Source organism: Amblyraja radiata, chromosome 12 (assembly GCF_010909765.2).
Source record: "Amblyraja radiata isolate CabotCenter1 chromosome 12, sAmbRad1.1.pri, whole genome shotgun sequence".
Classification (NCBI taxonomy): domain Eukaryota; kingdom Metazoa; phylum Chordata; class Chondrichthyes; order Rajiformes; family Rajidae; genus Amblyraja; species Amblyraja radiata.
In genome coordinates this window covers 50545700-50572255 of record NC_045967.1, presented here as the reverse complement: position 1 = coordinate 50572255, position 26556 = coordinate 50545700, and the positions used below count along the sequence as shown (strand labels likewise).

Sequence of the window (26556 nt, the reverse complement as noted above, 5' to 3'; positions counted from 1 at the left end):
CCTCGGTGGCAGCGTGACCCTCAGCAGCAACAGGAGCCTCGGCGGCAATGAGGCCTTGGCGGCGGCTGGAGCCTCGGCAGCGGCAGTGAGGCCTCGGTGGCGGTGGGTGGGGCCTTCGCTTCGTCCCCGCAAACAGCGGCCGATGAGCTTGAGAAGACAATGGGGACCCGGCATTGGGGGACCTCCGTGAGGGACGGTGGGAGAACAATGGGGGGGGGGGGGGGGGGGGTGGCACTCTAGATTTAGAATCCTCTGCCCAGGGGATAAGCCTGTGTTTGTTTGTTTATTCGTTCGTTCTGGTGAAGGCGCCGTGCACACAGCAACCAGCCAAGAGTCGCTTGTCTTTCTTATTTTTTTCCCCACTTTTAATTCAATTTTAATTTCAAGTTTTCGTGTGCCTTGTTGTGTGTTGTGACTGTTGGCAGAACAATTTCCCTCCGGGGATGAATAAAGTTCTATCGTATCGTGCACCAAAACGTTTGTGTTGAACAAACCGTAAAGCAGTCTAAATGTGTAGAAAGGAATTTCAGACGCTGGTTTATACCGAAGATTGGCACAAAGTGCTGGGAGTAACTCAGCGGGTCAGGCAGCATCTCTGGAGAAAAAGGATGGGTGACATTTTAGGTCGGGAACCTCTTCAGACTCGACCACTTTCATTTGATGTCGTTTGTCTCTGAACCGACAAACATGAAAAGTTGGCGCTAAATTCAAAAGCAGGGTAGCAAGAGAATGAGCAGAACTTTCACAACATATGACCGACTGAGAAAACTATCCATTTATTTAGAAAAAGATTACACTGGTAGAATACAGCAGATAAAAAATTCAAATGTAATTTTGAAAATTTATGACCAAACATAGGTATTCATGGAAATAGAAATCTCCTCTGGTTGTACAATTTTAACCTAATTTCATCTCTCGAGGACAATACTTGCAATTTGTTTTAAAATCTTCATGAAATAAACACAAGATGCTGCACGGGATAGTTTTAATCAGTAAACTAAACAATGGCTGATTTTAATTACACTCAATCACTATACTATTGTATACATAATATACAAATATCTTCGTTGCCGTAAAGGTGAAGATGGAAGGTTGTTGACAGCCTGTAGCAGGCATGAGCCTGCACTCAAAATGACTACAAAATGCATGTTGTGGGTTTGCAGCGTATAGCACATTGTGCTTATATTTCATGGCAAACCACTTGTATACTGAAAATGACATGCATACAGACAAAACAGCAAGTGAAAAAGGACAACACAACTTAACTTTTAAACGATGGCCAACAGAAAAGGAGTGAAAGGAATTCAACAGAATGGTTTTAATAGGCTTCGGTTAGCTCCGCTCTCTTGATTTGCCATCCTCACAAATGAAGTCTTTGCCTTCCAAATTCAGTAGCACAAATTAATCCACGGCAGCAGCTTGTAGTCCAATGGAAATAAAAACCTGCAAATATTGAAGAAAAGGCTCATGTTTCAGAAGACAGACACATCTTGAAAGAGCGCTCTTTTAAAAAGGAAGTGAACTGCAGATGCTGGTTTATACCGAAGATGGATACAAAATGCTGGAGTAACTCAACAGGTCAGGCAGCATCTCTGGAGAAAAGGAATAGGTCATGTTGCAGTTGTACAAGACGTTGGTGAGATCGCATTTAGAATATTGTGTTCAGTTCTGGGCTTGAAAGGGTTGAAAGGGTTCAGAAAAGATTTACGGGGATGTTGCCAGGACTAGAGGGTGTGAGCTATGGGGAGAGGTTGAGTAGGCTGCGTCTCTATTCCATGGAGCGTAGGAGGATGAGAGGGATATCTCATCGTAGAGGTATACAAAATCATGAGAGGAATACATCGGGTAGATGCACAGAGTCTTTTCCCCAGAGTAGGGGAATCGAGGACCAAAGGACATAGGTTGAAGGTGAAGGGGAAAAGATTTAACAGAAATCCTAGGGGTAACTTTTTCACACAACGGGTGGTGGGTTTATGGAACAAGGTGCCAGATGAGATAGTTGAGGCTGGGATTAACGCATCGTTTAAGGAACAGTTAGACAGGCACATGGATAGGACAGGTTTGGAGGAATATGGACCAAGCGTAGGTAAGTGGGACTAGTGTAGCTGGGACATTGTTGGCCGGTGTGGGCGAGTTGGGCCGAAGAGCCTGTTTCCACACTGTATCACTATGACTCCAAAGAAAAATTCTGTTCACAACTTTGTTGTCACATTGCCTATTTACAAAAAAATAATTAAAACACCTCGTTTTGACAAGTTTCCACGCATGTAGAGTCAACTGCTATTCTATTTAATACCACTTGACAGGAATTGACAGCATATGTAATAATTGACACCAATGGCAAGTTACTACTCACGAAACCTCTGACAATAAAACAAAATATACAACATAGCTAGTTCTATTCAAATGTGATGGGATACATTCCTTAAGTAAAACTGTGATTTGGAGTGCTTAATCCCAATTTAAATCAAGTGATCTATTGAATTAAAAAAAAAAAAAAAATCACAGGACACAGCCTTAAGATGAGAGGGGAAAGATTTAATAGAACCCGATGGGGCAATTTCTACACAGAGGGTAGTGGGTATTTGGAACACACTGCTTTATAAGGTTTAGCCTTTACCCTTCAGGGATTTGAAGCCTTATCTCACTGCATTCATTAATCTTTCAGTGACCTTTGTTGACCTGCAACTTGTCCTTTTGGTCTCATACAGCCCAGTTAGTCCCTTGCCCTGAAGCCCTCTTATAACCATTTTTTCCAACCATGTCTTAACCTGTGTTTATCAAACTATTCCAATGTTCACCAGCACAGGACACCGAACGCAATCCAGAGGTTACAATCTTGGAGTTCCTGTCCCTGAATTTCCTACCAACACTGTTGCTAAGATCTTTAGTCCGTTTTCTGTTATGGTTATATTATAATCACTACGCCTGGCAAGTTCCTTTCTCCCACACGCACACAAAGCATCCAGCACCTGGCACTGGCAAAATGCAGTGTAGCAGTTCCTGACAATCGCAGAGTTGCATGTCAATGACCCAACACCATTCCCTTTTGTGCAGTCTACAACCCCACAAACAGCCATTTACCCCACTTCACTCTAGATATCCTTGATGGCATTATTCCCAGGTAGTTACATTCCTTTAAAGTGATTCCCATTGCCCTGGATCAGCTTACTTTGGGGACTTGTAAAGAAGGGTCTCGACCCGAAACGTCACCCATCCCTTCTCTCCAGAGATGCTGCCTGTCCCGCTGAGTTACACCAGCATTTTGTGTCTACCTTACTTTGGGGACTGCCCATTTACGATCATAATAAACACTGTGGTTCCTGGATGGTGCATGGCACGAAATTCACAGCCTCCTGCAGTGACTCAATAGACAATAGGTGCAGGAGTAGGCCATTCGGCCCTTCGAGCCAGCACCGCCTTTCAATGTAATCATGGCTGATCACCCCCAATCAGTACCCCGTTCCTGTGAATCTGTGGCCCCTGGTTCTGGACTCCCCAACATCGGGAACATGTTTTCTGCCTCTAGCGTGTCCAAACCCTTAACACTCTTATATGTTTCAATGAGAATTCCCTCTCATCCTTCTAAACTCCGGAGTGTACAAGCCCAGCTGCTACATTCTCTCAGCATATGATAGTCCCGCCATCCCGGGAATTAACCTTGTAAACCTACGCTACACTCCCTCAATAGCAAGAATGTCCTTCCTCAAATTAGGGGACCAAAACTGCACACAATACTCCAGGTGTGGTCTCACCAGGGCTCTGTACAACTGAAGGACCTCTTTGTTCCTATATTCGATTCCTCTTGTTATAAAGGCCAACATGCCATTTGCTTTCTTCACTGCCTGCTGTACCTGCATGCTTACTTTCATAGACTGATGTACAAGGACCCCCAGATCCCGTTGTACTTCCCCTTTTCCCAATTTGACGCCATTTAGATAGTAATCTGCCTTCCTGTTTTTGCTACCAAAGTGGTAACCTCACATTTATCCGCATTAAACTTCATTTGCCATGCATCTGCCCATTCCCCCAACCTGTCCAAGTCACCCTGCATTCTCATAGCATCCTCCTCACAGTTCATACTGCCCCCCAGCTTTGTGTCATCCGCAAATCTGCAAACACGAGTCATTCAGGCTCAGAATTCTTAACCTTGCGCCAAAGCAACAGGTGGAATTTCTACAAGTATACATGGGGCATCCTTGTGATACGCAAAATTCTGGCATCATAAGTTCACGTGATAGGAGCAGTTAGGCCATTCGGCCCATCACGTCTACTCCGCCATTCAATCATGGCTGATCTATCTCTCCCTCTGAACCCCATTCTCTTCCCTTCTCCGCATAACCGCTGACACCTATACTACTCAAGAATCTATCTATCACTGCCTTAAAAATATCCACTGACGGCCTCCACAGTCTTCCGTGGCAAAGAATTCCACAGATTCACCACTCACTGACTAAAGAAATTTCTCCTCATCTCCTTCCTAAAAAACGTCCTTTAATTCTAAGGCTATGGCCGCTAGTCCTAGACTCTCCCACGAGTGGAAGCATCCTCTCCACATCCACTCTAACCAAGCCTTTCACTATTTTCCGACTCAAGCACCCGACAGCCCCATGTTCGCTTCTGTTTGATAATTTACGATGATGCAACCTTTACTCCATTTAACGCTGCATGCAATTCTCTTTTCGGACAAAAATATTTCCCAACATCTCATCACATACATTTAGTGATGCTTTGCCTTCTGCACAATGATTGGGCAGATTCACTTAACATTGTGCTTACCAAGTTTTGATCACGTTAGAACAAAAAGTGCAGGAATAAACTGGCAATGACCTGCTTTCCCATTAATGCAAAAAAAAAAAATAATAATCTTAACTAAATTGACTATTTTACACCAAACTCAATATCTTACCATGAGTTGTGTCATTCTTCATTATCTGTGCTTTTCTGAGGATTTATGAGTAAGATTGTTAAGAAAAATTTCTGGACCACTTGACGTTTATTGTAAACCTCAGAAAGAAAACAACATCATTATAAAACTGAAGCTATTGTGCAACCTGTCCATGAGTTTGCTATACATGACCAGGGGACACAATCAACTTGCTCTGCGAGGTGAGACTTCAAATGCAAACAAAATAATTTATGATGTCTCGGAGTTGTTGTATGTAGACAAGTTAAAGATTTTACATTTCAAAGAAAGGTCAATAAATCTAGTGTTGGCTGAACTGCCAATTTCCACAAGCATAAAATCAATTAAAAGGATATTGTTTTTTGTCATCTTTCAATCCTCCACTATCACGTTTCTCTTTCTTCTCGCCTTTATCATGTCTGGACTCCTGTTAAGCATATTAAATAAATGTTAGAAATTCATACATATTAAACATGTTACAAATCTTGACAGGTTACACTGATCTCGGCCACACTTACTGCATCCTCCAAGAAGAAAAAAAGCAAAGAATTGCTGAATATGAAGATTTTTTATACACAAGCATCAAACGTAGCTACGGCATTTAGCCGCTCTGATCAGTCAGTCCATGTTCCCTTTTGGTGGGTTATTCTCACAAACTCCATTTTACTCCTCATACCCTCTAGACTCGAGTCAAAGACTGAGAGCGCAACTTTAAGCTGGGAGGGGCAAAGCTTAAAGTTTTTCTTTTACAAAGAGGGTGGCGGGTACCTGGAATACTCTGTCAGGTATTTAGGAGACTTTTAGACAGGCACATGGATGTGCAGGGAATGGGGGGGGATATGGGTCACATGCAGACAGATACGATTAGTTTATATGGGGTACATGTTCAGGGCAGACATTGTGGGCCAAAGGACCTGTTCCAGTGCTGTACTGCTTTATGGTCTATGTTTTGCATTGTCAAGAACATATTGTGCCCAATTTCTGACACGCCAAACAAGTATGCATGTATTCAGCCAGCACTCCTGCCATTAAACAGTAATTGATGTACCAGGTTTGTTCATTCCATTGTGGCATTTCATATTATCTTTTTTTTTTTTTTTAAACTTGTTTTCTCTGCATTTCTCCACTTGAAGGAAATAACAAATCTTTAAAAACAGAAACGGTGAAGCCCAGCGTATTGCCTGACCTGCCAAAGGTGAATTGGGATGAGGCTGGCCTTTCGGTATGAAGCAACCCCGCTTTTGCCTCGGACTTGGGAAGTGGTTGCAAAAGTAGGGAACAAATTTGAGGGGATGACGTTTCCCAGAATCTCCAGAGTAAAATTTAATGAAGGGATGGAAATAGAAAGGCGGCTGGAATGCTGGCATGCTCGTTGGGGGATAACAAGCTTTAAAGCGGGTTCCAATTTCCAGTCCTTATTTGTTGGAGCAACTAATGATAGAGTCATAGAGTGATACAGTGTGGAAACAGGCCCTTCGGCACAACTTCGGCCCAACAGGCCCTTCATGACATGACCTCCCAACTCCTATACTCAATACTCTGGCTGATGAAGGCCAATGTGCCAAAAGTCTTTTTGACCACGTGATCTCCCTGCAACTTCACCTTCAAGGAACCATGCACCTGTACTCCTGGATCCCTCTGCTCAACAACACTACCCAGAGCATTACCCTTCACTGTGTAGGTCCTGCCCATGTTAGACTTCCCAACATGCAGCAACTCACATTTCTCCGTTTTAAATTTCATCAACCATTCCTCAGTCCAACTGGCCAATCGATCAAGATGCTGCTGCAATTTTTCACAACCATCTTCACTATCTGCATAACCACCTACTTTTGTATCATCTGCAAATTTACTAATCTTGTCGTGTATGTTCTCCTCCAAATCATTGCTATTGGTGACTAACAATAACGTCGAACCCTGAGGCACACCACTAGTCACAGGCCTCCAGTCCAGGAAGCAACCTTCCACCATCATCCTCTGCTTCCTTCATGAAGCTAATTTTCTATCCATTCAGCTATCTCTCATTGGATCCCATGCGATCTAACCTTCCAGAGCAGCCTACCATGCAGAACCTTGTCAAATGCTTTGCTGAATGGCTGTTGCATGTTAAATTATAAATTATTCCCTGTAACTTTTCTTATCACATATTATAAACTGGAAATGTACTATTATGACTGACAAATTCTTTGCGTATATACATTTCTAATATAATGTACAGATAAGTGTACTGAATACATTACACCATGAAAATAAGAGGGCTAATCTATACAATTGATCTTCAATTTTATTTTTTTCAGTGTCAATATGTACAGGACATTAAAAAGTATACAATAGTTCAGCTGCATATTTAAAGACAAGAGCAAAAAGGATAATAATCATGGAACTGAAAAATATACAGCTGAAACAATAATCCGATTTCTTTTCAGATACCAATGGATCTGCTATAGGCAGGTAGAAGATATAATTTTAATCTAGTTTCTGGGAATTGCATTTATTTGAACCGTACCAGCAGAAGAAAGCAAGTGCTTCATGACTGAAGCTGCTAATTCTGCCAACGTTCGAAGCCAAATGCGAGATTTTGCTTTACAATAGAGTATTATAAACTCGTAAATTTTGCAATATGTTTTCTTAACTTTGCAGTTTCTTGTCAAAAAACAAATTATTCATAGAACTGTACCTTTTTGCTGCCTGTTGAACTTTTCTCTATTTTTTCTAATTTGATGGAGTCATTTTTATCTCTGTCTTTGCCAGAGGCAGATTTTGAACTCTTATTTTTATCCTTCTCACTTGAGCGTGGGGAATCCACAGGACTTTCACTTTTGCTCCGTTTCCCTGAGCCACCTGTCAAAAATTCAATTTTTAGTGAACACAACATTAAAAATCCAACAACCTGGCTTGCTTTAAGTGGCAGATAAGACAAAAATTGCTAGCGTAACTCAGCAGGACAGGCAGCATCTCTGGATTGAAGGAATGTGTGACGATTCGGGTTGAGACCCTTCTTCAGACTAAGTGGTAACAGGCTTGATTGAGTCAAGCACAAAAATGTAGGCTGCTTCAATGCAATATTGACATGTATAGAGGTGTCAATAAACAGATGAACCTTCTCCTCAATAAATTAATGAAGCTCCATGGCATCATTAAAAAAAAGCCAACAAAATGAAAATAGCATCTTCTCTTTTGAATCCCCTTGCAGTGCAGTGGCAAAACAAAGCAGGCACTTAATATGATTTAGCTATTCAACTTCAGTACACGACTCCCTATAGTTCAATATTTTGATTTAAGGCTAATGTTCATAGGGCCACAGTGGTCCAAGTTGAAATTAACTTTTTCAAAAAACATCATTAATGACGATTTGTTCTATGTTTCTGTATGTTATTCAAAATAAAAAATGTAAATCTTAAACATCGCTCAGTTTTTTATTTAAACAATTAATTTCTAGGTTGAAAGAACTACGAGAAAATAAATGTAGGGATAAACTCATATTTAGAGCAGTACAAGCAACCTTAATAAATATTCCCTCATCTCTTGTAGAAATAAGGAACTGCAGTCGTTGGTGAATGCACAATAGGACACAAAGTGTTGGGAGTAACTCAGCAGGTCGGGCAGCATCTATGGAGAAAGGGTAGGTGATGTTTCGCGTCAGGGCCAGTCTTCAGTCTGAAGTAGGGTCTCAACCCGAACCATCACCTATCCCTGTTCTCGTGAGATGCTGCCTGACCTGCAGATACTCCAATGCTTTATACGCTCTCTCATCTCTTCATAGGGGTAATTTCTTCCTCTTTTTCTGAATGACTTACAATTACCATTGGGACAATGACATGCTGCAAGATGGCAACATGTTCTGGGTTATACATGGGTGGTGTCACCTGAGAGCAATGAAGCCCATACCATGAGAGAAGAGGTTGGCACAGCCTGGTGCACGATGCATGCTAAATTATGCAAGCCGCAGTTTCTAACAGAACTCCTGGCATTCGGCAATTCATGACATAGCCAATTTGTGCATTAGCGGAGAAACCTCATTTTCCACAGGATGAATCTGTCAAAAAACTCTATCATTGACTCCTCAACGATTCGAGACACGCAAGCCAGACACAAAATGCTGGAGTAACTCAGAGAATCAAGCAGTATCTCTGGAGAAAAGGAATAGGTGAGGTTTTGGCCGACTCAGGCCGACTGAGACCCACCTTGGGAGGGTTTAGAGGGCAAAGGAGGTGAGCTTTCTAAAAATACTTAGCTTTAAATTAATGATTAATTAATTTTATATCCTTTGATTTCCTTATTAATTTACTTTTTTTTTAATTGTTTATTTGCTTCAAATTTAATTGCTTCACTTCGATTGACAAATAGTTAAAATAAAAACAATTAAAATCATCAATAGCTTTGACCCATGCAAAGCTTGCCCTCAGCTTTGTTTCTGGTAAAGATGGCCAGTCAAGTCAGGGATTGTTCTGGGGTCTCTACACTAAGCTGTAGGCAGCCCACACTACTGGGTTTGGGGCTGTGGAGGGTCAGTAAGATCAGTCAGCTCACATTGCCGTGCATAAACCAGATACCAGGCTGCAGGCCAAGTCCAGCATGATCCAGCCCACCTTATACACTATCATGACAGCTTATCGTTTGACTAACAGCCAAACAATGCATTGCTTAAAAATATATCCGGTCTCCATTTTATTAATTCATAATAATCATGTAAATGTTGAGAGAGCTGCAGAGCCAGATGATAAAATGTGTCCATTAACAGATTTTAAGTAAAAAGAAGTGGAGCACTTAATCATAACAAAATGCTCCAGATTTTAGCTTAAAAACGTATCTGCCGAGAAAGTGCCCATAAATCTTTCATTTGAGATTGGTCATATCAGGGTCAATAAGACACTACATTTAATTATGAAAGATTTTGGGTTATCCACTGGATCAGTCTTTTATCGTATCTCCCAATGAAACTCCGTGATCATTTTCCGCTCTACAAACCATTTATCTATGCTCGCTACAGGGCCCTCCATAATGTTTGGGACAAAGACCCATCATTTATTTATTTGCCTCTGTACGCCACAATTTGAGATTTGTAATAGAAATAAAATCACATGTGGTTAAAGTGCACATTGACAGATTTTAATAAAGGCCATTTTTATACATTTTGGTTTCACCATGTAGATATTACAGCAGTGTTTATACATAGTCCCCCCATTTTAGGGCACCACAATGTTTGGGACACAGCAATGGCAGGTAAATGTCATGTTTAGTATTTTGTTGCATATCCTTTGCATGCAATGACTGCTTGAAGTCTGCGATTCATGGACATCACCAGTTGCTGGGTGTCTTTTCTGATGATGCTCTGCTAGGCCTGTATTGCAGCCATCTTTAGCTTATGCTTGTTTTGGGGGCTAGCCCCCTTCAGTGTTCTCTTCAGCATATAAAAGACATGCTCAATTGGGTTCAGATTCGCTGATTGACTTGGCCACTCAAGAATTGACAATTTTTTCGTTTTGAAAAACTCCTTTGTTGCTTTAGCAGTATGTTTGCGATCCTAGTCTTGCTGCAGAATGAACCGCCGGCCAATGACTTTTGAGGCATTTGTTTGAACTTGAGCAGAAAGGATGAGTCTAAACACTTCAGAATTAATTATGCTACTACCATCAGCAGTTGTATCATCAATGAAGATAAGTGAGTCAGTACCTTCAGCAGCCATACATGCCCAGGTCATAACACCCCCACCACCGTGTTTCACAGATGAGGTGGTATGCTTTGGATCTTGGGCAGTTCCTTCTCTCCTCTATACTCTATCACTCTGATACAAGTTAATCTTCATCTCATCTGCCCACAAGACCTTTTTCCAGAACTGTGGTTGCTCTTTTAAGTACTTCTTGGCAAACTGTAACCTGGCCATCCTATTTTTGCAGCTAACCAGTGGTTTGCATCTTGCAGTGTAACCTCTGTATTTCTGTTCATGAAGTCTTCTGTGGACAGTGGTCATAGACAAATCCACACCTGACTCCTGAAGAGTGTTTCTGATCTGTCAGACAGGTGTTTGGGGTTTTTTTCTTTATTATAGAGAATTCTTCTATCATCAGCTGTGGAGGTCTCCTTGGCCTGCCAGTCCCTTTGCAATTCGTAAGCTTGCTAGTGCTCTCTTTCTTCTTAATGATGTTCCAAACAGTTGATTTTGGTAAGCCTAAGGTTTGGCTGATGTCTCAAACCGTTTTATTCTTGTTTCTCAGACTGAAGAAGGGTTTCGGCCCGAATGGTATTCTCCTTCGCTCCATAGATGCTGCTGTACCCGCAGAGTTTCTCCAGCATTTTTGTGTACCTTCGATTTTCCAGCATCTGCAGTTCCTTCTTAAACTCATAATGGCTTCTTTGACTTTCACTGGCTCAACTTTGGTTCTCATGTTGATAAACAGCAATAAAAGTTTCCAAAGGTGATGGAAAGACTGGAGGAAAGACTAGGTGCTGAGAGCTCTCTTGTACCTGCATTAAGGAGGCAATTAAACACACCTGAGCAATTACAAATGCCTGTGAAGCCATGTGTCCCAAACATTATGGTGCCCTCAAATGGGGGGGACGATGTATAAACACAGTTGTAATTTCTACATGGTGAAACCAAAATGTATATAAATATCCTTTAATAAGCTCTGACAATGTGCACTTTAACCACAAGTGATTTAAAAAAAAATCACAAATCTCAATCTTTGTCCCAAACATTATGGAGGGCACTGTATGTTCGACAGCCATCGAATGGAGTTATCCACCCCGGTCTTTCCTATTTCCACCTGTGCACCAACAGCTTCTTCTCCTTGGTTATTGGGCTTGCATAAACCAGGGTACTGCCCCATTCACCTCTACCCCATTGTAGACATTGGTCTTTGTCTATGGAACCGATGCTCTACAATGCTGAGAACTGTGTTCTGCACTCTATCTTCCCCTTTGTTCTATCTATTGTACATGAGTTTGACTTGGTTGCATTTCTGTATTCTACTATCTCAAGCGTCAAGAGAGTTTTATTGTCATGTGTCCCAGATAGGACAATGACATTTTTGCTGATCTGATTGCATACAAAGCAAAGCATTTGACTATACCTCAGTACACTTGACAATAATAAACCCGAACATGATCTAAATCTAAACTGATTTGGATCTGTTCACCAATCTTCATAACTCTAACAATATTTGATATGAATTCTTACCCGTTCCATTTTCATCTTTACGTCGTTTTGATTCTTGTATGCTCTCTCGTTCACTATTTGAATGATCCTGAGAAGAAAAAACAAAAAATCCTACCTAGAATAACAAAAGAACATTCAAGAGGGAATTCCTGCTGAAATATATTTGCAGATGCTACATACATGATTTTATATCCTCAAGTCCCAGATTAATCAAATCAAATGCAAGAAATATATTTAATATCACTCCAAGCTTCTTCCAATACATTAATACAAGCCAAGATAGGTCAAAAGACAGAAGAGAATAACGCTTGGCAAAAACGGTAGCAAGCCATTATTGCTCAATATAATATTGAACATGACAATACATGTCAATGGCAGAAACCCCCACAAGGTGTAAAAATGTGAATTAGTTCTGGCTTATATCTGATCCACTATCAAGCTCACCCTTTTGCGCTCTTTTCGTTCTTTATCTTCTTTCTTTTCCCTCTCTCTTGATCGATCCCTTAACTTTTCCACTTCTTTCTTCTCCACCTCCCTTTCTTTACTCTTTGACTGCGTGCCTGTACTATGGTTGGTTTGATGCGGGCTATGATGCTGTTAAAAATGATGCAAGGCACACTTATGATGACACCATCTCAATGGGACTAAACAACACGTTCCATGAAGGTCAAACAAAATACCCACTTTCACACTGTGACAACGTCAATGCAATAGTACATTTGCTTGCTAGCTGGCTTTATGGTGTAAATACACAGTTGAAAACAAGGCCAATTTCTCTCAGGTCTTCACAGAAAAGCTTTAAAAGTATGTAGAATGAACGTCAGTCATTGAAGTCTGGAGATTAATGTTGCAATTGATAGTTGAATTAAAAATTTGAAAATGTAGAATTTCTTTAAATGTATGAAAATATATTCCATTTCAAAACTTAAGTCACTTGTTAACCTGCCAGAGAAAAGGCAGAACTTTCCATGACCAATTAACAGCCACAACCAAATTCCAGAATCTCCCAACCTTCCAAGAGTCAACATTGAGATTTCAGATGTGCCACCAATTCACGAGGATTTATTTCAATTTTGATTGTACATGGGGTCCCCGGGTTACAGATGACCTGACTTATGGAAATCTGCTCTTACACAAGTTCTCCCACACACTGTTAAAGCATTTTAAGATATTAATAACAAATATACATTTTGCAGTATTCATTAATAATTGGATACAACATATACACACACACAACTGAAAAAAGGGTCCTGGCCCTAAACCTCACCCAATTTTTTTTCTCCAGTGATGTTGCCTGACCCGCTGAGTTGTTCCAGTACTTTTTGTCACAGTTTAAGGATAAGGGGGAAATCTTTTTGGACCGAGATAAGGAAAACATTTTTCACACAGAGAGTGGTGAATCTCTGGAATTCTCTGCCACAGAAGGTAGTTGAGGCCAGTTCATTGGCTATATTTAAGAGGGAGTTAGATGTGGCCCTTGTGGCTAAAGGGATCAGGGGGTATGGAGAGAAGGCAGGTACAGGATACTGAGTTGGATGATCAGCCATGATCATATTGAATGGCGGTGCAGGCTCGAAGGGCCGAATGGCCTACTCCTGCATCTATTTTCTATGTTTCTATGTCTCTTTGGTATAAACCAGCATCTGCAGTTCTTTGTGTCTATATATCCCATGTTTAATTATGGATAGTGTGTGGGTGAATATTCACTGAAATAAGATGGGAGCAAGTGTATGTCGAGTGCTAGGAAATGGGTCACTATATAAAAAAAAACATTCTGACTGCCGGAGAAATTGGCAGATGGACCGTTTTCAGGAATGGAGTCCTTACATTTCTTTGGGGCTGTCTTTATCAATTTACATTTTGAACTTGGATGTGGTTAAAAGGGAAATCTGGAATAAGAGTAAAAAACAAAGTGCTGGAGTAACTCAGTGGGTCAGGCTCTGAACGACATGGACGGGCGACGTTTCGAGTCTGGACTGACTATGGGTCGCGATCCAAAACATCGTTTATATGTGTTCCTTCAAAGATGCTGCCTGACCCGCTGAGTTATTCCAGCACTTTATACTTTACTCAAGATTCTAGCATCTTCAGTTCCTTGTGTCTCCAAATTCAGAATAAGGTCGTGTACATTATGTTAGTGGAAAGCTCACTCAATTTAGCCTGAGGAAATTTCTGATTGAAATATAACAATTTTGGTGTAATTGCATTGATACACTATGGGATTCCAAGAACTTTTAACATGCACTATGGATTGCAGTGCAGTTTGATAAAATCAACGGTCTTGAAAATTAAAAGATAATTGCTCTTCTGGGCTTTCCTTATTTGCATGCCCAGGAATGTGTTCATCACTGGAAGGCATGTCACATCATTTATACAACCTGTGCGTCATGAAATTTGAATGCAATTAGTAACTGAGCATATTTAGAAATATTTACTTTTATCAGGTAGCCATCCATTTGATGTTTTTGCATTATTAGAAGACTAAATGTAATGTTTACATAGGAAATGCTGAGGCTTTGGTGGGGAGGCAGAACAGAGGAAAAGAACAAGTTGTGTAGGAAGGAACTGCAGATGTTGGTTTACGTAAATGCTGGAGTCAATCTCTGGAGGACGAGGGGGGTCGGTGCCCTTGGTAACTCCATCCCTGCAAAGTGTGTCCAAAAATGCAGTGTCTAGGACCTGGAGCTGGAGTGGGACACACTCTGGGTCAACTGGGACGCTGAGAGCATTGTAGAGTTTTAGTTAGGTGAGTGCATGAAAGGTGTGGACAGCAGGTAATTGGGTGACTGCCAGGAAAGGTAAAGGAAGCAGGTAAAGAATGCAGGGTTCCCATGTGGCTATTCCCCTCACTAGCAAGTATACTGCTTTGGATAAGGTTGGAGGAAGTGGCCTTTCGGAGGGCAGCAGCTGCAGCCGCCAGGTTAGTTGCACCATGACTGCCTCCGAGGTGCCTCAGAGTTAGACAGAGCGTTAGTGGCAGGAGGCTCATTAGTTAGGGGGAGAGTGAGGAAACACTGTGGCCGCAAACGAGATGCCAGGATGGTGTTTAGTCTCTTAGGTGCCTGGGTCAAGAGTGTCTCAGATGGGTTGGAAAACTTTGGCTGGGACCTTTCCTCAGACTGATTGTAGTAGGGGACAGAAAGCTGGTACAGGTGAGACAAAGCTTTAGTTTAGTTTATAGACACAAAATGCTGGACTAACACAGCGGGACAGGCAGCATCTCTATAGAGAAGGAATGGGTGACGTTTTGGGTCGAGACCCTTCTTCAGGTTGAGTCAGGGGACGGCGAGATACAGAGATAAGGAAATGTGAGGTGTGAGAATGGGATATCAAAGCTGGTGGATATCAAGGAGAATGTAGAATAGATCATTGTTAGCTAGGAGAAGGTAACAACAAAGCACAACGGAGATAAAATGTCAGAGACAGACAGACTATTCGGAGAACTGGGAAGGGGGTGGGATGGAGAGAGAGGGAAAGCGAGGGTGACTTGAAGTTAGGGAAGTCAATGGGGTGGTGGGGTGGGGTGTAAGCTGCTCAAGCAAAATATGAGGTGCTGTTTCTCCCATTTGCACTGGGCCTCACTCACTGGACAATGGAGGAGGTCCATGACAGAAAATCAGTGTGGGAATGGGAGGGGGAGTTAAAGTGTTTAGCAACTAGGAGATCAGGTAGGTTTAGGCGGGCTGAGCGGAGGTCTTCAGCGAAACGATCGCCGAGCCTGCTCGTGGTCTCACCGATGTCACACCTGGAACAGCGGATACAGGGACGAGTTAACCAGGGAGTTGCAGAGGGAACGGCCTCTGCGGAATGGAGTGGATATGGGAAGATTTGGATAGTGGTGGGTTCCCGTTGGAGGTGGCGAAAATGTTGGAGGATTATGTGCTGTATGCGACGTTGATGGGTTGAAAGGTGAGGACTAGGGGGACTTTGTCCCTATTGCAACTGGGGGGAGGAGTGGAATTGCGGGATATCGAGGCGACCCTAGTGAGTGCCACATCTATGATGGAAGAGGGGAATCCCCCATTCCCTAAAAAGTGAGGACATCCCAGATGTGGAACACCTCTTCTTGGGTGCAGATGGAGGAATTGGGAGTAGGGGATAGGGTCTTTGCAGGAGGCAGGGAGGGAGGAAGTGTACTCGATAGCTGTGGGAGTCAGTAGGTATATAATAGATGTCAGTCGATAGTCTATCTCATGTGATGGAGATGGTGAGAATAAGAAACGGGAGGGAGATATCAGAGATGGTCCAAGTGCACGAGTGCAGTAAAGTTTTGGATGCATCCAAAGATTGCTGTGCACAATGGTATCGACGGCATAAATAGAAAAGGGAATAACTCCTCTGTAGTGAATAGAAAGAATTAGCTTTAAACAGTTGGACATCAAGGATAATGATCTCTGGATTACTCCCACTGCCATGTGCTGGTGAGTAGACATACAGGATAAGGGACATGAATGTGTGGCTCAGGAAGTGGTGCGGGGGACAGGGATACAGGTCTTGAGGCATTGGGAGTCCAGTTACTTCTGGAGCAGAGATGACCAGTGCGAGGGGTGGGCTGCACCTGAACTGGAGGAGGGTCAGTATCCTGGGAAGGAGATTTGATAGCTCTTCACAGTAGTGTTTCACTGTACAGAATCCTCCAGCACAAGATTTTCACACAGGATTGTACCATATATCTGTGGAATTCTCTGCCTCAGAAGCCAATGGAGGCCAATTCTCTGTATGTTTTCATAGAGCTCTTGAAGATAGCAGAGTCAAGGGATATGGGGAGAAGGCCGGAACGGGGTACTGATTGTGGATGATCAGCCACGATCACAATGAATGGCAGTGCTGCCCCCAACAGCCTCCTCCTGCACCTATTGTCTACAAGAGGCTCGACAAGCAAGGTGGACAAACACAGGGTACGTATTAGCTCAGAGTACTGGGATATTACAGCTATATAGGAAAAAGTAGCTGTGAGAAAGGCAGGATTGGCAGCTCAATGTTCCAGGTACAGATGCTACAGGCATGACCGTGGTACAGGTCAAAAAGAACGTTTGGCAGTACTGGGCCTCTACTCACTGGAGTTTAGAAGGTTGAGGGGGGAACCTCATTGGAACTTACAGAATAATGAAAGCCATAGATAGAGTGAATGTGGTAAGGATGTTTCCACTGGTGGGAGAGTCTAGGACCAGAGGTTATAGCCTCAGAATTAAAAGGCACTCTTTTAGAAAGGAGGCAAGGAGGAATTTTTGTAGTCAGAGGGTAGGCAATCTGTGGAACTCATTGCCACAGAGGGCTGTGAAGGCCGTCAGTGGATAATTTTACGGCAGACATAGACAAATTCTTGATTAGAGCTGTGTCAAGGGTTATGGGGAGAAGGCAGGAAAATGAGATTAGGAGGCAGAGATCAGCCATGATTGAATGGCAGAGTAGACCCACTGGGCCAAATGGCCTAATTCTACTCCAAAACTTGTGAGACTGGGGATCACCATTTGATTCAGAAGAACTCAGTATCAGTGCTTTGAGAGAGAGAGAGAGAGAGAGAGAGAGAGAGAGAGAGAGAGAGAGAGAGAGAGAGAGAGGGGGGGGGGGGGGGGGTATACTTGGGGAATCACCTAAGAGGCTTTTTGGATAGAACTTGGGAACAAAAGATGATCACTTTGATGGGACTGTTATAGGTCCCACAATAGTTAGCATGAATTCGAAGAGCAGGAGATTGCAGATAGCGTTAAGAATAATAGGGTAGTGTTAGTAGACGATTTCAACTTCCTTGATATTGACTTCTAAATGGCCTTTGCCAGTGTCCAGTACGGTAGGCTAGTCTGAAGGACGAATTGCATAGAAATGAGGGCTAGCTAACTGGATACAGAATTGGGTTGATGGTAGGCAGCAGCGGGTGACAATCGACAATAGGTGCAGGAGTAGTCCATCGGCCCTTTGAGCCAGCACCGCCATTCAGTGTGATCATGGCTGATCATTCCCAATCAGTACCCCGTACCTGTCTTCTCCCCATATCCCCTGACTCCACTATCTTTAAGAGCCCTATCTTGCTCTCTCTTGAAATTATCCAGAGAACCGGCCTCCACCGCCCTTTGAGGCAGAGAATTCCACAGCTTCACAACTCTCTGGGAGAAAAAATGTTTCCTCACCTCTGTTCTAAATGGCTTACTCCTTATTCTTAAACTGTGGCCCCTGGTTCTGGATTCCAACATCAGGAACATGTTTCCTGCCTCTAGAGTGTCCAAGGGGTACTCCAGAGAAGGCAGGTACAGGATACTGAGTTGGATGATCAGCCATGATCATATTGAATGGCGGTGCAGGCTCGAAGGGCCGAATGGCCTACCCCTGCACCTATTTTCTATGTTTCTAAACCCTTAATAATCTTATATGTTTCAATAAGATATCCTCTCATCCTTCTAAACTCCAGAGTATACAAGCCCAGCCGCTCCATTCTCTCAGCATATGACAGTCCCGCCATCCCGGGAATTAACCTTGTAAACCTACGCTGCACTCCCTCAATAGCAAGAATGTCCTCCCTCAAATTAGGGGACCAAAACTGCACACAATACTCCAGGTATGGTCTCACTAGGGCCCTATACAACTGCAGAAGGACCTCTTTGCTCCTATACTCAACTCCTCTTGTTATAAAGGCCAACATGCCATTTGCATTCTTCACTGCCTGCTGTACCTGCATGCTTACTTTCATTGACTGATGAACAAGAACCCCCAGATCCCATTGTACTTTCCCTTTTCCCAACTTGACGCCATTTAGATAGTAATCTGCCTTCCTGTTTTTGCTACCAAAGTGGATAATCCACATTGAACTGCATCTGCCCTGCATCTGCCCACTCCCCCAACCTTCCGAGTCACCCTGCATTCTCATAGCAGGTGACGATGGAAGATTGCATTTTGAACTGGGTGTTGGGTTGTCACAAGGATCAGTGGTGGTCCCATTGCTGTTTAACAATTTGGATGAGAATATACAAGGAATGTTGAGTAAATCTACAGAAGACACTAAAATATCTGGAATTGTATCGTGAAGGTAGTTACCAGAAATTGTAGGCGGATCACCTAGTTCAATTTGCCCAAGAATGGTAAATGGCATTAAATTCGGGTAGGTGTGATGTGTTACATTTTGGCAAGTTAAACCATGGTGAAAGATAGGGCACTGGAGAGTGTTGTTGAACACAAGACCCTAGCAGTACAAGTATATACATACAAGTGGCAGCAAAGTAGATAGGATGGTGGGGAAGGCAAAAATTTAGCAGATAGTTGCCCGGATGGGGCAAAGAGCCTGTCTCCATGCTGTGTGACTATATGATCTGAGAAGTTTGCAGATCTGCCCTCTCCACAAAGAAAAATGGCTGATTTCCCCCTTCAAGTGTCCAGAGATAGAAGAGTGCTGGGTGGCAGAGTAGGGGTGGAAGGATTGCAAGATAGTATAGTGCATTAGTTTAATTCAGGGAAATGCAATGCAGACTGAAACCTTACAGATGATTTAGTGCCACATTTAGCAACCCTTCTATAAATAAAATCTGGATGACCAAAAAGCAAACACTGAACCTTGATAAAACCTTTGCCACACTCTTGTGGCACTTTGGGGAGTCCCAAGGTGCAACCTAACCAATTGTGCCATCACTTTTGTGATTTGTTCTCACAATGTGCTATATGATTAAAAGCTGAATGAACAAAACAAAGATAAATAAACAATATCAATGATGGAACAATGCTGCTTTTAGGTTTTTCTCTTTTTAAAAAGAAACTGCTGTGACGAAATAATGAAACAGCCGGTACTTAAGATGGAACTTCACTCAGATTTAGAACACTTTTACAAAGTTGGGCAAGGTAGTAATTTTCAGTTTGAAATTCATGGTGTATTTGGAAGCTCTTAATATTGTGGTCAACTGTTCAAACAGAAACAAGACTCATTCACGTTTTGGAACGTTAATGCATCTTCATCCTCAATAACCCGCCCACAATCCCTGAATGTAATTTATATTAATTTACAAATATTTACTGAGACCAAAAAAAGCCTTCTTGCAAACATATTCCACTACAGATAAATCATATACAAATTCTAATAAGAAGAAATAAAAAGTAAATTTTCAGATGTCTTAACCATCCATGGAAATACAAAACAAAATAACATTTTACTCTAAATATGTCATTGCAAACATATGGAAGAGTCGTCAAGAATGGAGTTTCATACTAATATTGGATGAGATTTTGGTAAGACCAAACAAAGACACATGATCCAAATTTAATTTGGGAGATTAATGAAACTTGAAGATTTTTAAATACAAAATTAAACAGTGCCAATCAAGTAAGCACATTTTGTAAGGGATCCATGGGAATAAATGCAAAGAATGTTAAAAATTATGTGGAATGACAGTCAGATCAAAAACTCAAACTGATGTTGCATCTCCAGGCAACAGGATTGCACAGGATTTAATATAGACCATGTTGTCCAACATAAAAACACCAAATGTGTGGGATGGAACAGCAGATGCTGCTTACACCAGTCTCAGCACTCTTTAACTATTGGGCGGCATGGTGGCGAAATGGTAGAGTTGCTGCCGTTACTGCGCCAGAGACCCGGGTTCGATCCTGACTACGGGTGCTGTGTGTATGGAGTTACTGCGTTCAATTAGAGACATTGAAAATATTGCACTGATTTAAAAATAAAATTTAGATACATATTAAACTATAGTTAATATATAACCTTACAAAAATAAGAAACAAAAACTAAGCTAAACTTAAATTTGAGAAACAAAGGTTGGAAACCCCATTAAAGTGAATGGGGCTGGGCTGGGCTCAACATATTTGGCTGGTTTACTAATAGTAACCGGCACAAGCATATCAGTTACCAAAAGTCGTTATACTCAATGGAGAATCCAGGGGTGGAACAAGGATTCAGATGTGCTTATCTCTGACCTCCAGGGCGTTCTATACTGCAGTGCTGCACTGCACTGTGCTATAATGCAGTGCTGTGCATTGGAATGCAAGCCCAGAACACACTTAGTCGCTCACTGCAGTAGCTAACGAGTCTCCATGGAAGCCTGTGCAATCCAACATATAGCATTTTTAGGCGATTAAAAGCCTTCCTTAAATTAAATAGTATTCCACTGTTCTTCTAGTCTTATTGCTTGAAGATCCGGAAGCGGCATTTGAGGTAAACAATCACTTCTCTTGTTATTGAAATCCAACAAAGAGAAAAGACTAGAAAATTATACCAATTACACCAATTGAAATTGTTAGTCATGAATTGCACTTATATTAATCAAAAGGTTTCAAGCAAGCTATATTTATCAAACCATAAATAGAACGGATAAACAAACATAAATCTGCAGTGAATTCTTACTTTTTTTTATTTTTATTTTTTTTTAAACACCAGATGCTGGAAATTAAACATAAAAACAGAAATTGTAAGAAACACTCAACAGGTCAGTCTGATTCTGTTGGGGGAGAAGCGGGGTGAATATTGCAGATCTGATGAAGGATCTGAGATGAAACGCTAACCGTTTCTCTTGCTACAGATGCTGTGTGACCTGCACAGTGAGCATCTGTGAAATTTTCTGCTTTAGTTTTTAAAATGTCCATTGAATATACATATGGGTCCAAATGCTGCTTACACCAGGCAGCCCTGCTGTGTGTGACCAGTAACACAGGAAAGCTGAAGAATTTATAAATTAAATGTACCAGATTAAAATGCTGATAATATTAAAATGATCACTAAGAAGAACTCCCTCGTGATTATTTAAGCCTCAGCATATAAATACAAACATACTGAAGCAAATTGGTTATTAAATATAAATTGTTACAAATGTGACTTACAAAGGAAAATATTTTACCTTTTAACAAACTGGTGAAAAATGGTTCATTTCCAGAGGCTATTTTATTGATAACCTATGGATGATTTTCCTCCCCTTGACCGATCTACTCAAACATACTGATCCAAATGACTTGGGTAGATCAAGGGAAGAAAAATCAGCCATAGGTTTTCAATAAAGTCATCAATCCAACAGATTTCCACGCACAAACCCACATTGAGCAACAGACCAAAAAGATAGCCGAACTAAAATACTGTTACGAAATGTGAGTTACTTTTTGAAAAGTGATGGCAGCTGTTAAGATCACAAACAGTAACCAGAATAGATAAATTTGATTCAGAAAGATGTGTTAATTTTACTGTCAATCCCATTAAATCATTATGTAGAGGAAACCCAGTTTTAAAAATCCACTCAAGGGTATTTGCCATGGACATTGGTTACAAAGTTCATGTGTGCTTTCAATTTTAATTCAAGCTAACAAGCAAGTGTACTTCATCACCCAAAATAAGATTACACTAAACCACAATGACATCTTATTTAATCTAAATATTTTACACTATGAACAGAAACTAAAATGGCATAGCATCAGAACTTGCATTGATAAAGTTAACCACACAAATTGCAAATGAATTACATTTTCTCAATGTTATCATTGCAAAGGATTGTATTTTGCCAAAACTGCATCAAGAACAGTTAAAACAGTAAACAAATCTCCTTTGTATCCGGAATCATATTTCACAACCTTGTCATACTATAAATCCAGAAAGATTTTGACTCAATTTTAAATACAATGTGTTATTAAAAGCAAGCAGTTAATCGGGTGAAATTTGAATTAATCGATGACTTTTTGCTTAGGTTATTACTACCATCAATTTCCCACCCGCCACACTTGTTAACCTTCCTCAATAAATACAAGATGTTATTACGGTGCCATCTGACCACAAGAATATCCATAACAAGTGAGTTCAAACTGCACTGGTATGTATCTTCATCATGGCTTGTGTACCTCTTCTGACAATCTGCAGTCATGCAAAAACCGCAGGTTAGGAATCAGAGCTAAAACTCTGCCAATATTCTCTCTTCTCAAAGCTCAGCCCGCTTGAGATGTGAAGTATTATCAGACTGTTAACTGTACAAATTCAAATTTTATCCTATGTGCATAATGTTAAATCAGTCCGCAACCAGAAGATGTGGGCTCACTTTTAACAGGAGTAGCTAAAACTTCAAGAAGCAAAAAAAGACAAAAAATGTAAAATTGGGTCAAAGCATTTCTGGAACACCAGTACATATTTGTAAACTGTTAACCCACAGAAACAATTTTTTTGAAACTCCAATCAATGTGAGGATTACAAAAGTTCACCTATAAAAGATGTCTAAATAAGGCTCAAATGTCAAACCTTTGCTGATGATTCTTTGTGATCACCGAGACCATCCTGTAAGAATGAATGGAGATGACAGATGAGCTGCAGCGCTTCTCAGATACCAGAGGACTTTGGGATGCAAGTTGACGACCACTCTAATGTCTTGCTTCTGACATGCAGTTACACCTTTAGGAACTAGGCTTTTGGGAATTGTTAATGCTGACTGAACATGATAACAATAATAGTGCATTTAAGTTTGTGTATAAGGAAACAGTTTACTTTGATAGAAATGGTTTCTCAAACTTAATTAGATGTATTACTTAAATCTGTCTGATGCTGCTGTTGTTCACAATTTTAGTGTTAACAACTTTACAACTTAGCATTAATTTACAAACCAGTTAAGGAATAAAACTCCCCTAAAATGCATAATTACTTTTAACACTAAATAGAAAATGTTACTTTTTATCAAATATACATAAAAATGTAAATTAAATCTTTATATGTGATGTTATGGAATACTGTATCCCGTGTGAGTAAACTAAGAGAACAATTAACTTCAATGAGAAAAATGTTAATCTTGTAAAGAGGTGCAGCTCAACAAACCACAGTAGGCTCCTTAACCTCCCTTCCAGTGCAATGCATCCAGGAATTGGCACTTACAGCTCCAAGTTTCAACCCACAGCAAACTCAAGGGTTCGTGGGGGGGTTCATCTATATTAAAATAAATACAGCAAACGGTGCAAGGAAGCATCTGCCCTGATTCTTCTATTAGGAAACACCCGGGTTTCGTGCTGCGTAGAACACCATTCATCGGCCCTCTCGGCTGGAAGATGGGCATGGCTGCCATACTTGCTTTTTCCTAAGGCAGGATTCAAAAGGCTGGCACACCCAAAGGAAAACAAACCAATGAAGGGAGGATACTAATAACAGCTGCACGCTGCCAGAATTTACACCAACTACAGGAGATCAGATCACCAAGCGGATATTAAAGACTTTTATGGAATTCTCTCCATTACTTCCTTCCTAGAAGGCACGAATTGGTAGCATGCTCATCAGCGGGCCTGATGAATCCAGAGGTATCCGGTTATTCTGAACAGCTCCACCATTCTTCAGTGCTGAAACGCTCTTCACTCTCAGCGCTGCCACCTTTTTGCGACGCCACCTTGAAGCTATTTTGCTTGTAGCATTACTGCACTTCAAAAACTGACCACTTAATATAATTTGAGGCACTTCGAAGAAAAAACTTCTTGCATTTTCCTCTTACTATTTACAATTTTCGCTAGGTCCTTGAAGCTTTTTTTTTTTTTTTTAAATACAAAATTTGCTTACAAAATAGTCCAATAAAGAAAATGAATGGATTTTCCATTTAAAAGAAACCTCCAGAGGCTCCAGTGGGCACCTTGTATCACTTGAAGGAAGATGAATATTTCCAGAACACTGGCATTCCAAACAGGACAGCCTAATACTGACGATGCCTTCCTTAGGCTATACTAACCTTTACTGTAGTGGAATGTGATGGTGAAGTGTGGGAATCAAGCTTGCGTCGTTTTTGTTCTGTAATATAAAAATTTTAAGTCTTGTAGATTGTGGATTTTTATATTGCAAAAATACAAAAAGATCAAAATCATATATAATTCTCTTTAGAATTAGGCAATTTAGAATATAATTAATGTCACTAACATCAATCAAAAACAAGGTGTGGATCATTGCTTCCCCCCCCCCCCCTACATATGAAGAAATATGAACAGGAATGTGGTTGATTAAAAGCTGATGGTTCTAATATTGGCGCAATTATTTGAAGAATATGGAATACAAAAGAATTTGGCGATTTTTACATTGTGCGATACAATGTAACAAAATATACGTTTCATTAACATTTCAAATGGGTTAGTAGAGATCTAAATAGAGAGGAGAACGTAGCATACGTTGCTTTACTGTCTGATCAAATTTTTTGTTTTTAACAAATTAAACAATTGCGTTTTGAGCTTCTCCCGGGAGGTCTCGAATGAGAATTGGGTCAGTCAGTGTATTCATGGCTTTGAATCTGATGGCCGTAACTGGAAGCAGCAGCCCAGAGATTGGAGTTCAAACATCAGCTAACAGCAGTTTTAATTAAAAGATCTATATTGGAACTGTCAGCATGAGGCCAGGTCAATGTTCATCAGCACGTACACAGATGTGGAGGAGTAGGGCGGGAGATATGAAATCTTTACGTTTAATATAAGGGGAGATGACAGACAGAATTTGCCAACTTATGGACAAGGTTTTCTTAATTTTTGTGTCATTTCTTATTGCTGTTGTTGCACTTGCATCTGCCTCAACCAAATGGAAAACCGATTTTCACCAGTTTAGTTTTTAATTCATAAATACATATCATGTATCTGTACACTGTGAATGGTTCAATTACAATCATGTATTGCCTTTCCGCTGACTGGCTTGCACGCAACAAATCTTTTTCACTGTACCACAGCAGACGTGACAATAAACTAAATAAAACTTCTGCTTATCAAGACGTTGAAATAGCTTCCAAGATATTTAATGCAACTCCAAAAAGTTTCTGGAATTTATTGATGTAATTACCCAAGAGAAAAACCTCACTTTGGTCAACTATGCTTATTCCTTTCTCAAATGTCCACTAAACATTCAGAAGCATTTTACTGCTTGAATCAGGAGGGAGTCATCCTCATTAATCATTCAAGTTCATCAAATAACTATAAAAATGAGGGAGAACATAGCATCTTATTGACTTACCCCTATCAGATTCTGAAGATTCTGATCGTGGAACCGGGGACTTCAAGGACCCAGCAGAGACCGTTTTGTCTCCTTTAGTGCCTGAGTGACTTTCTTTGGATTTGGCTTCCTTTAGTGCATCTCTATCCTTGGATGTATCCTTCTCTTTCTCCTTTTCCGAATGCGATTTTGCTTCAGCACTGCTCGACGTCTGCCTGGATTTTTCTTCTTTTGGTGTCTTTTCATCCTTTCTGATCTTCTCCTTCTCTTTGTCTGCCTTTGGTGTCTTCTCCTTCGCCTCCCGTGTTTTTTCATCTTTATTCGTTCGTTCTTCTTTTGCTTTCTCCTTTACTTCTTTCGCGGATGCTTTAGCCTCTGGAGGAACGGCTGAGGTCGTCTTATCTTTCTTGTCTTTGTCTTTTTCTTTCCCACTTTTTTCTTTCTCTTCCTTCTCTTTTGTGATTTTGATGCTGGAAAAAAAAAAATAGAAAACCCATAACATTTTGTTTTCTTCATAATTAAGCAAGATAAGGTTCTTTTGGAAAAACTCATCCCAAAGTATAGTGTCATTCACGAAGAGCACTGTCCAAT

At 41.0% G+C, this 26556-nt stretch overlaps 1 protein-coding gene across 5 annotated transcripts in view; it reads right to left on the bottom strand.

Moving 5' to 3' along the window:
- Positions 1–752: 752 nt before the first annotated feature.
- The window catches only part of thoc2 (THO complex 2), a 101526-nt gene continuing 75722 nt past the window's right edge, over positions 753–26556 (bottom strand). For 2 of the 5 annotated variants that reach the window (XM_033030750.1, XM_033030746.1), the window contains 9 exons: positions 25987–26435; positions 24731–24789; positions 23272–23307; positions 12510–12659; positions 12087–12153; positions 7584–7747; positions 5263–5333; positions 4910–4958; positions 753–1443 (listed from right to left, as the gene is read on the bottom strand). In XM_033030750.1, coding sequence (XP_032886641.1) covers positions 4931–4958; positions 5263–5333; positions 7584–7747; positions 12087–12153; positions 12510–12659; positions 23272–23307; positions 24731–24789; positions 25987–26435 — 1024 coding nt within the window. In that variant the 3' untranslated portion in view covers positions 753–1443; positions 4910–4930. Of the gene's footprint in view, positions 1444–4909; positions 4959–5262; positions 5334–7583; positions 7748–12086; positions 12181–12509; positions 12660–23271; positions 23308–24730; positions 24790–25986; positions 26436–26556 lie in introns of all 5 variants that reach the window. The other 3 variants (XM_033030745.1, XM_033030749.1, XM_033030748.1) reach the window with 2 other exon arrangements.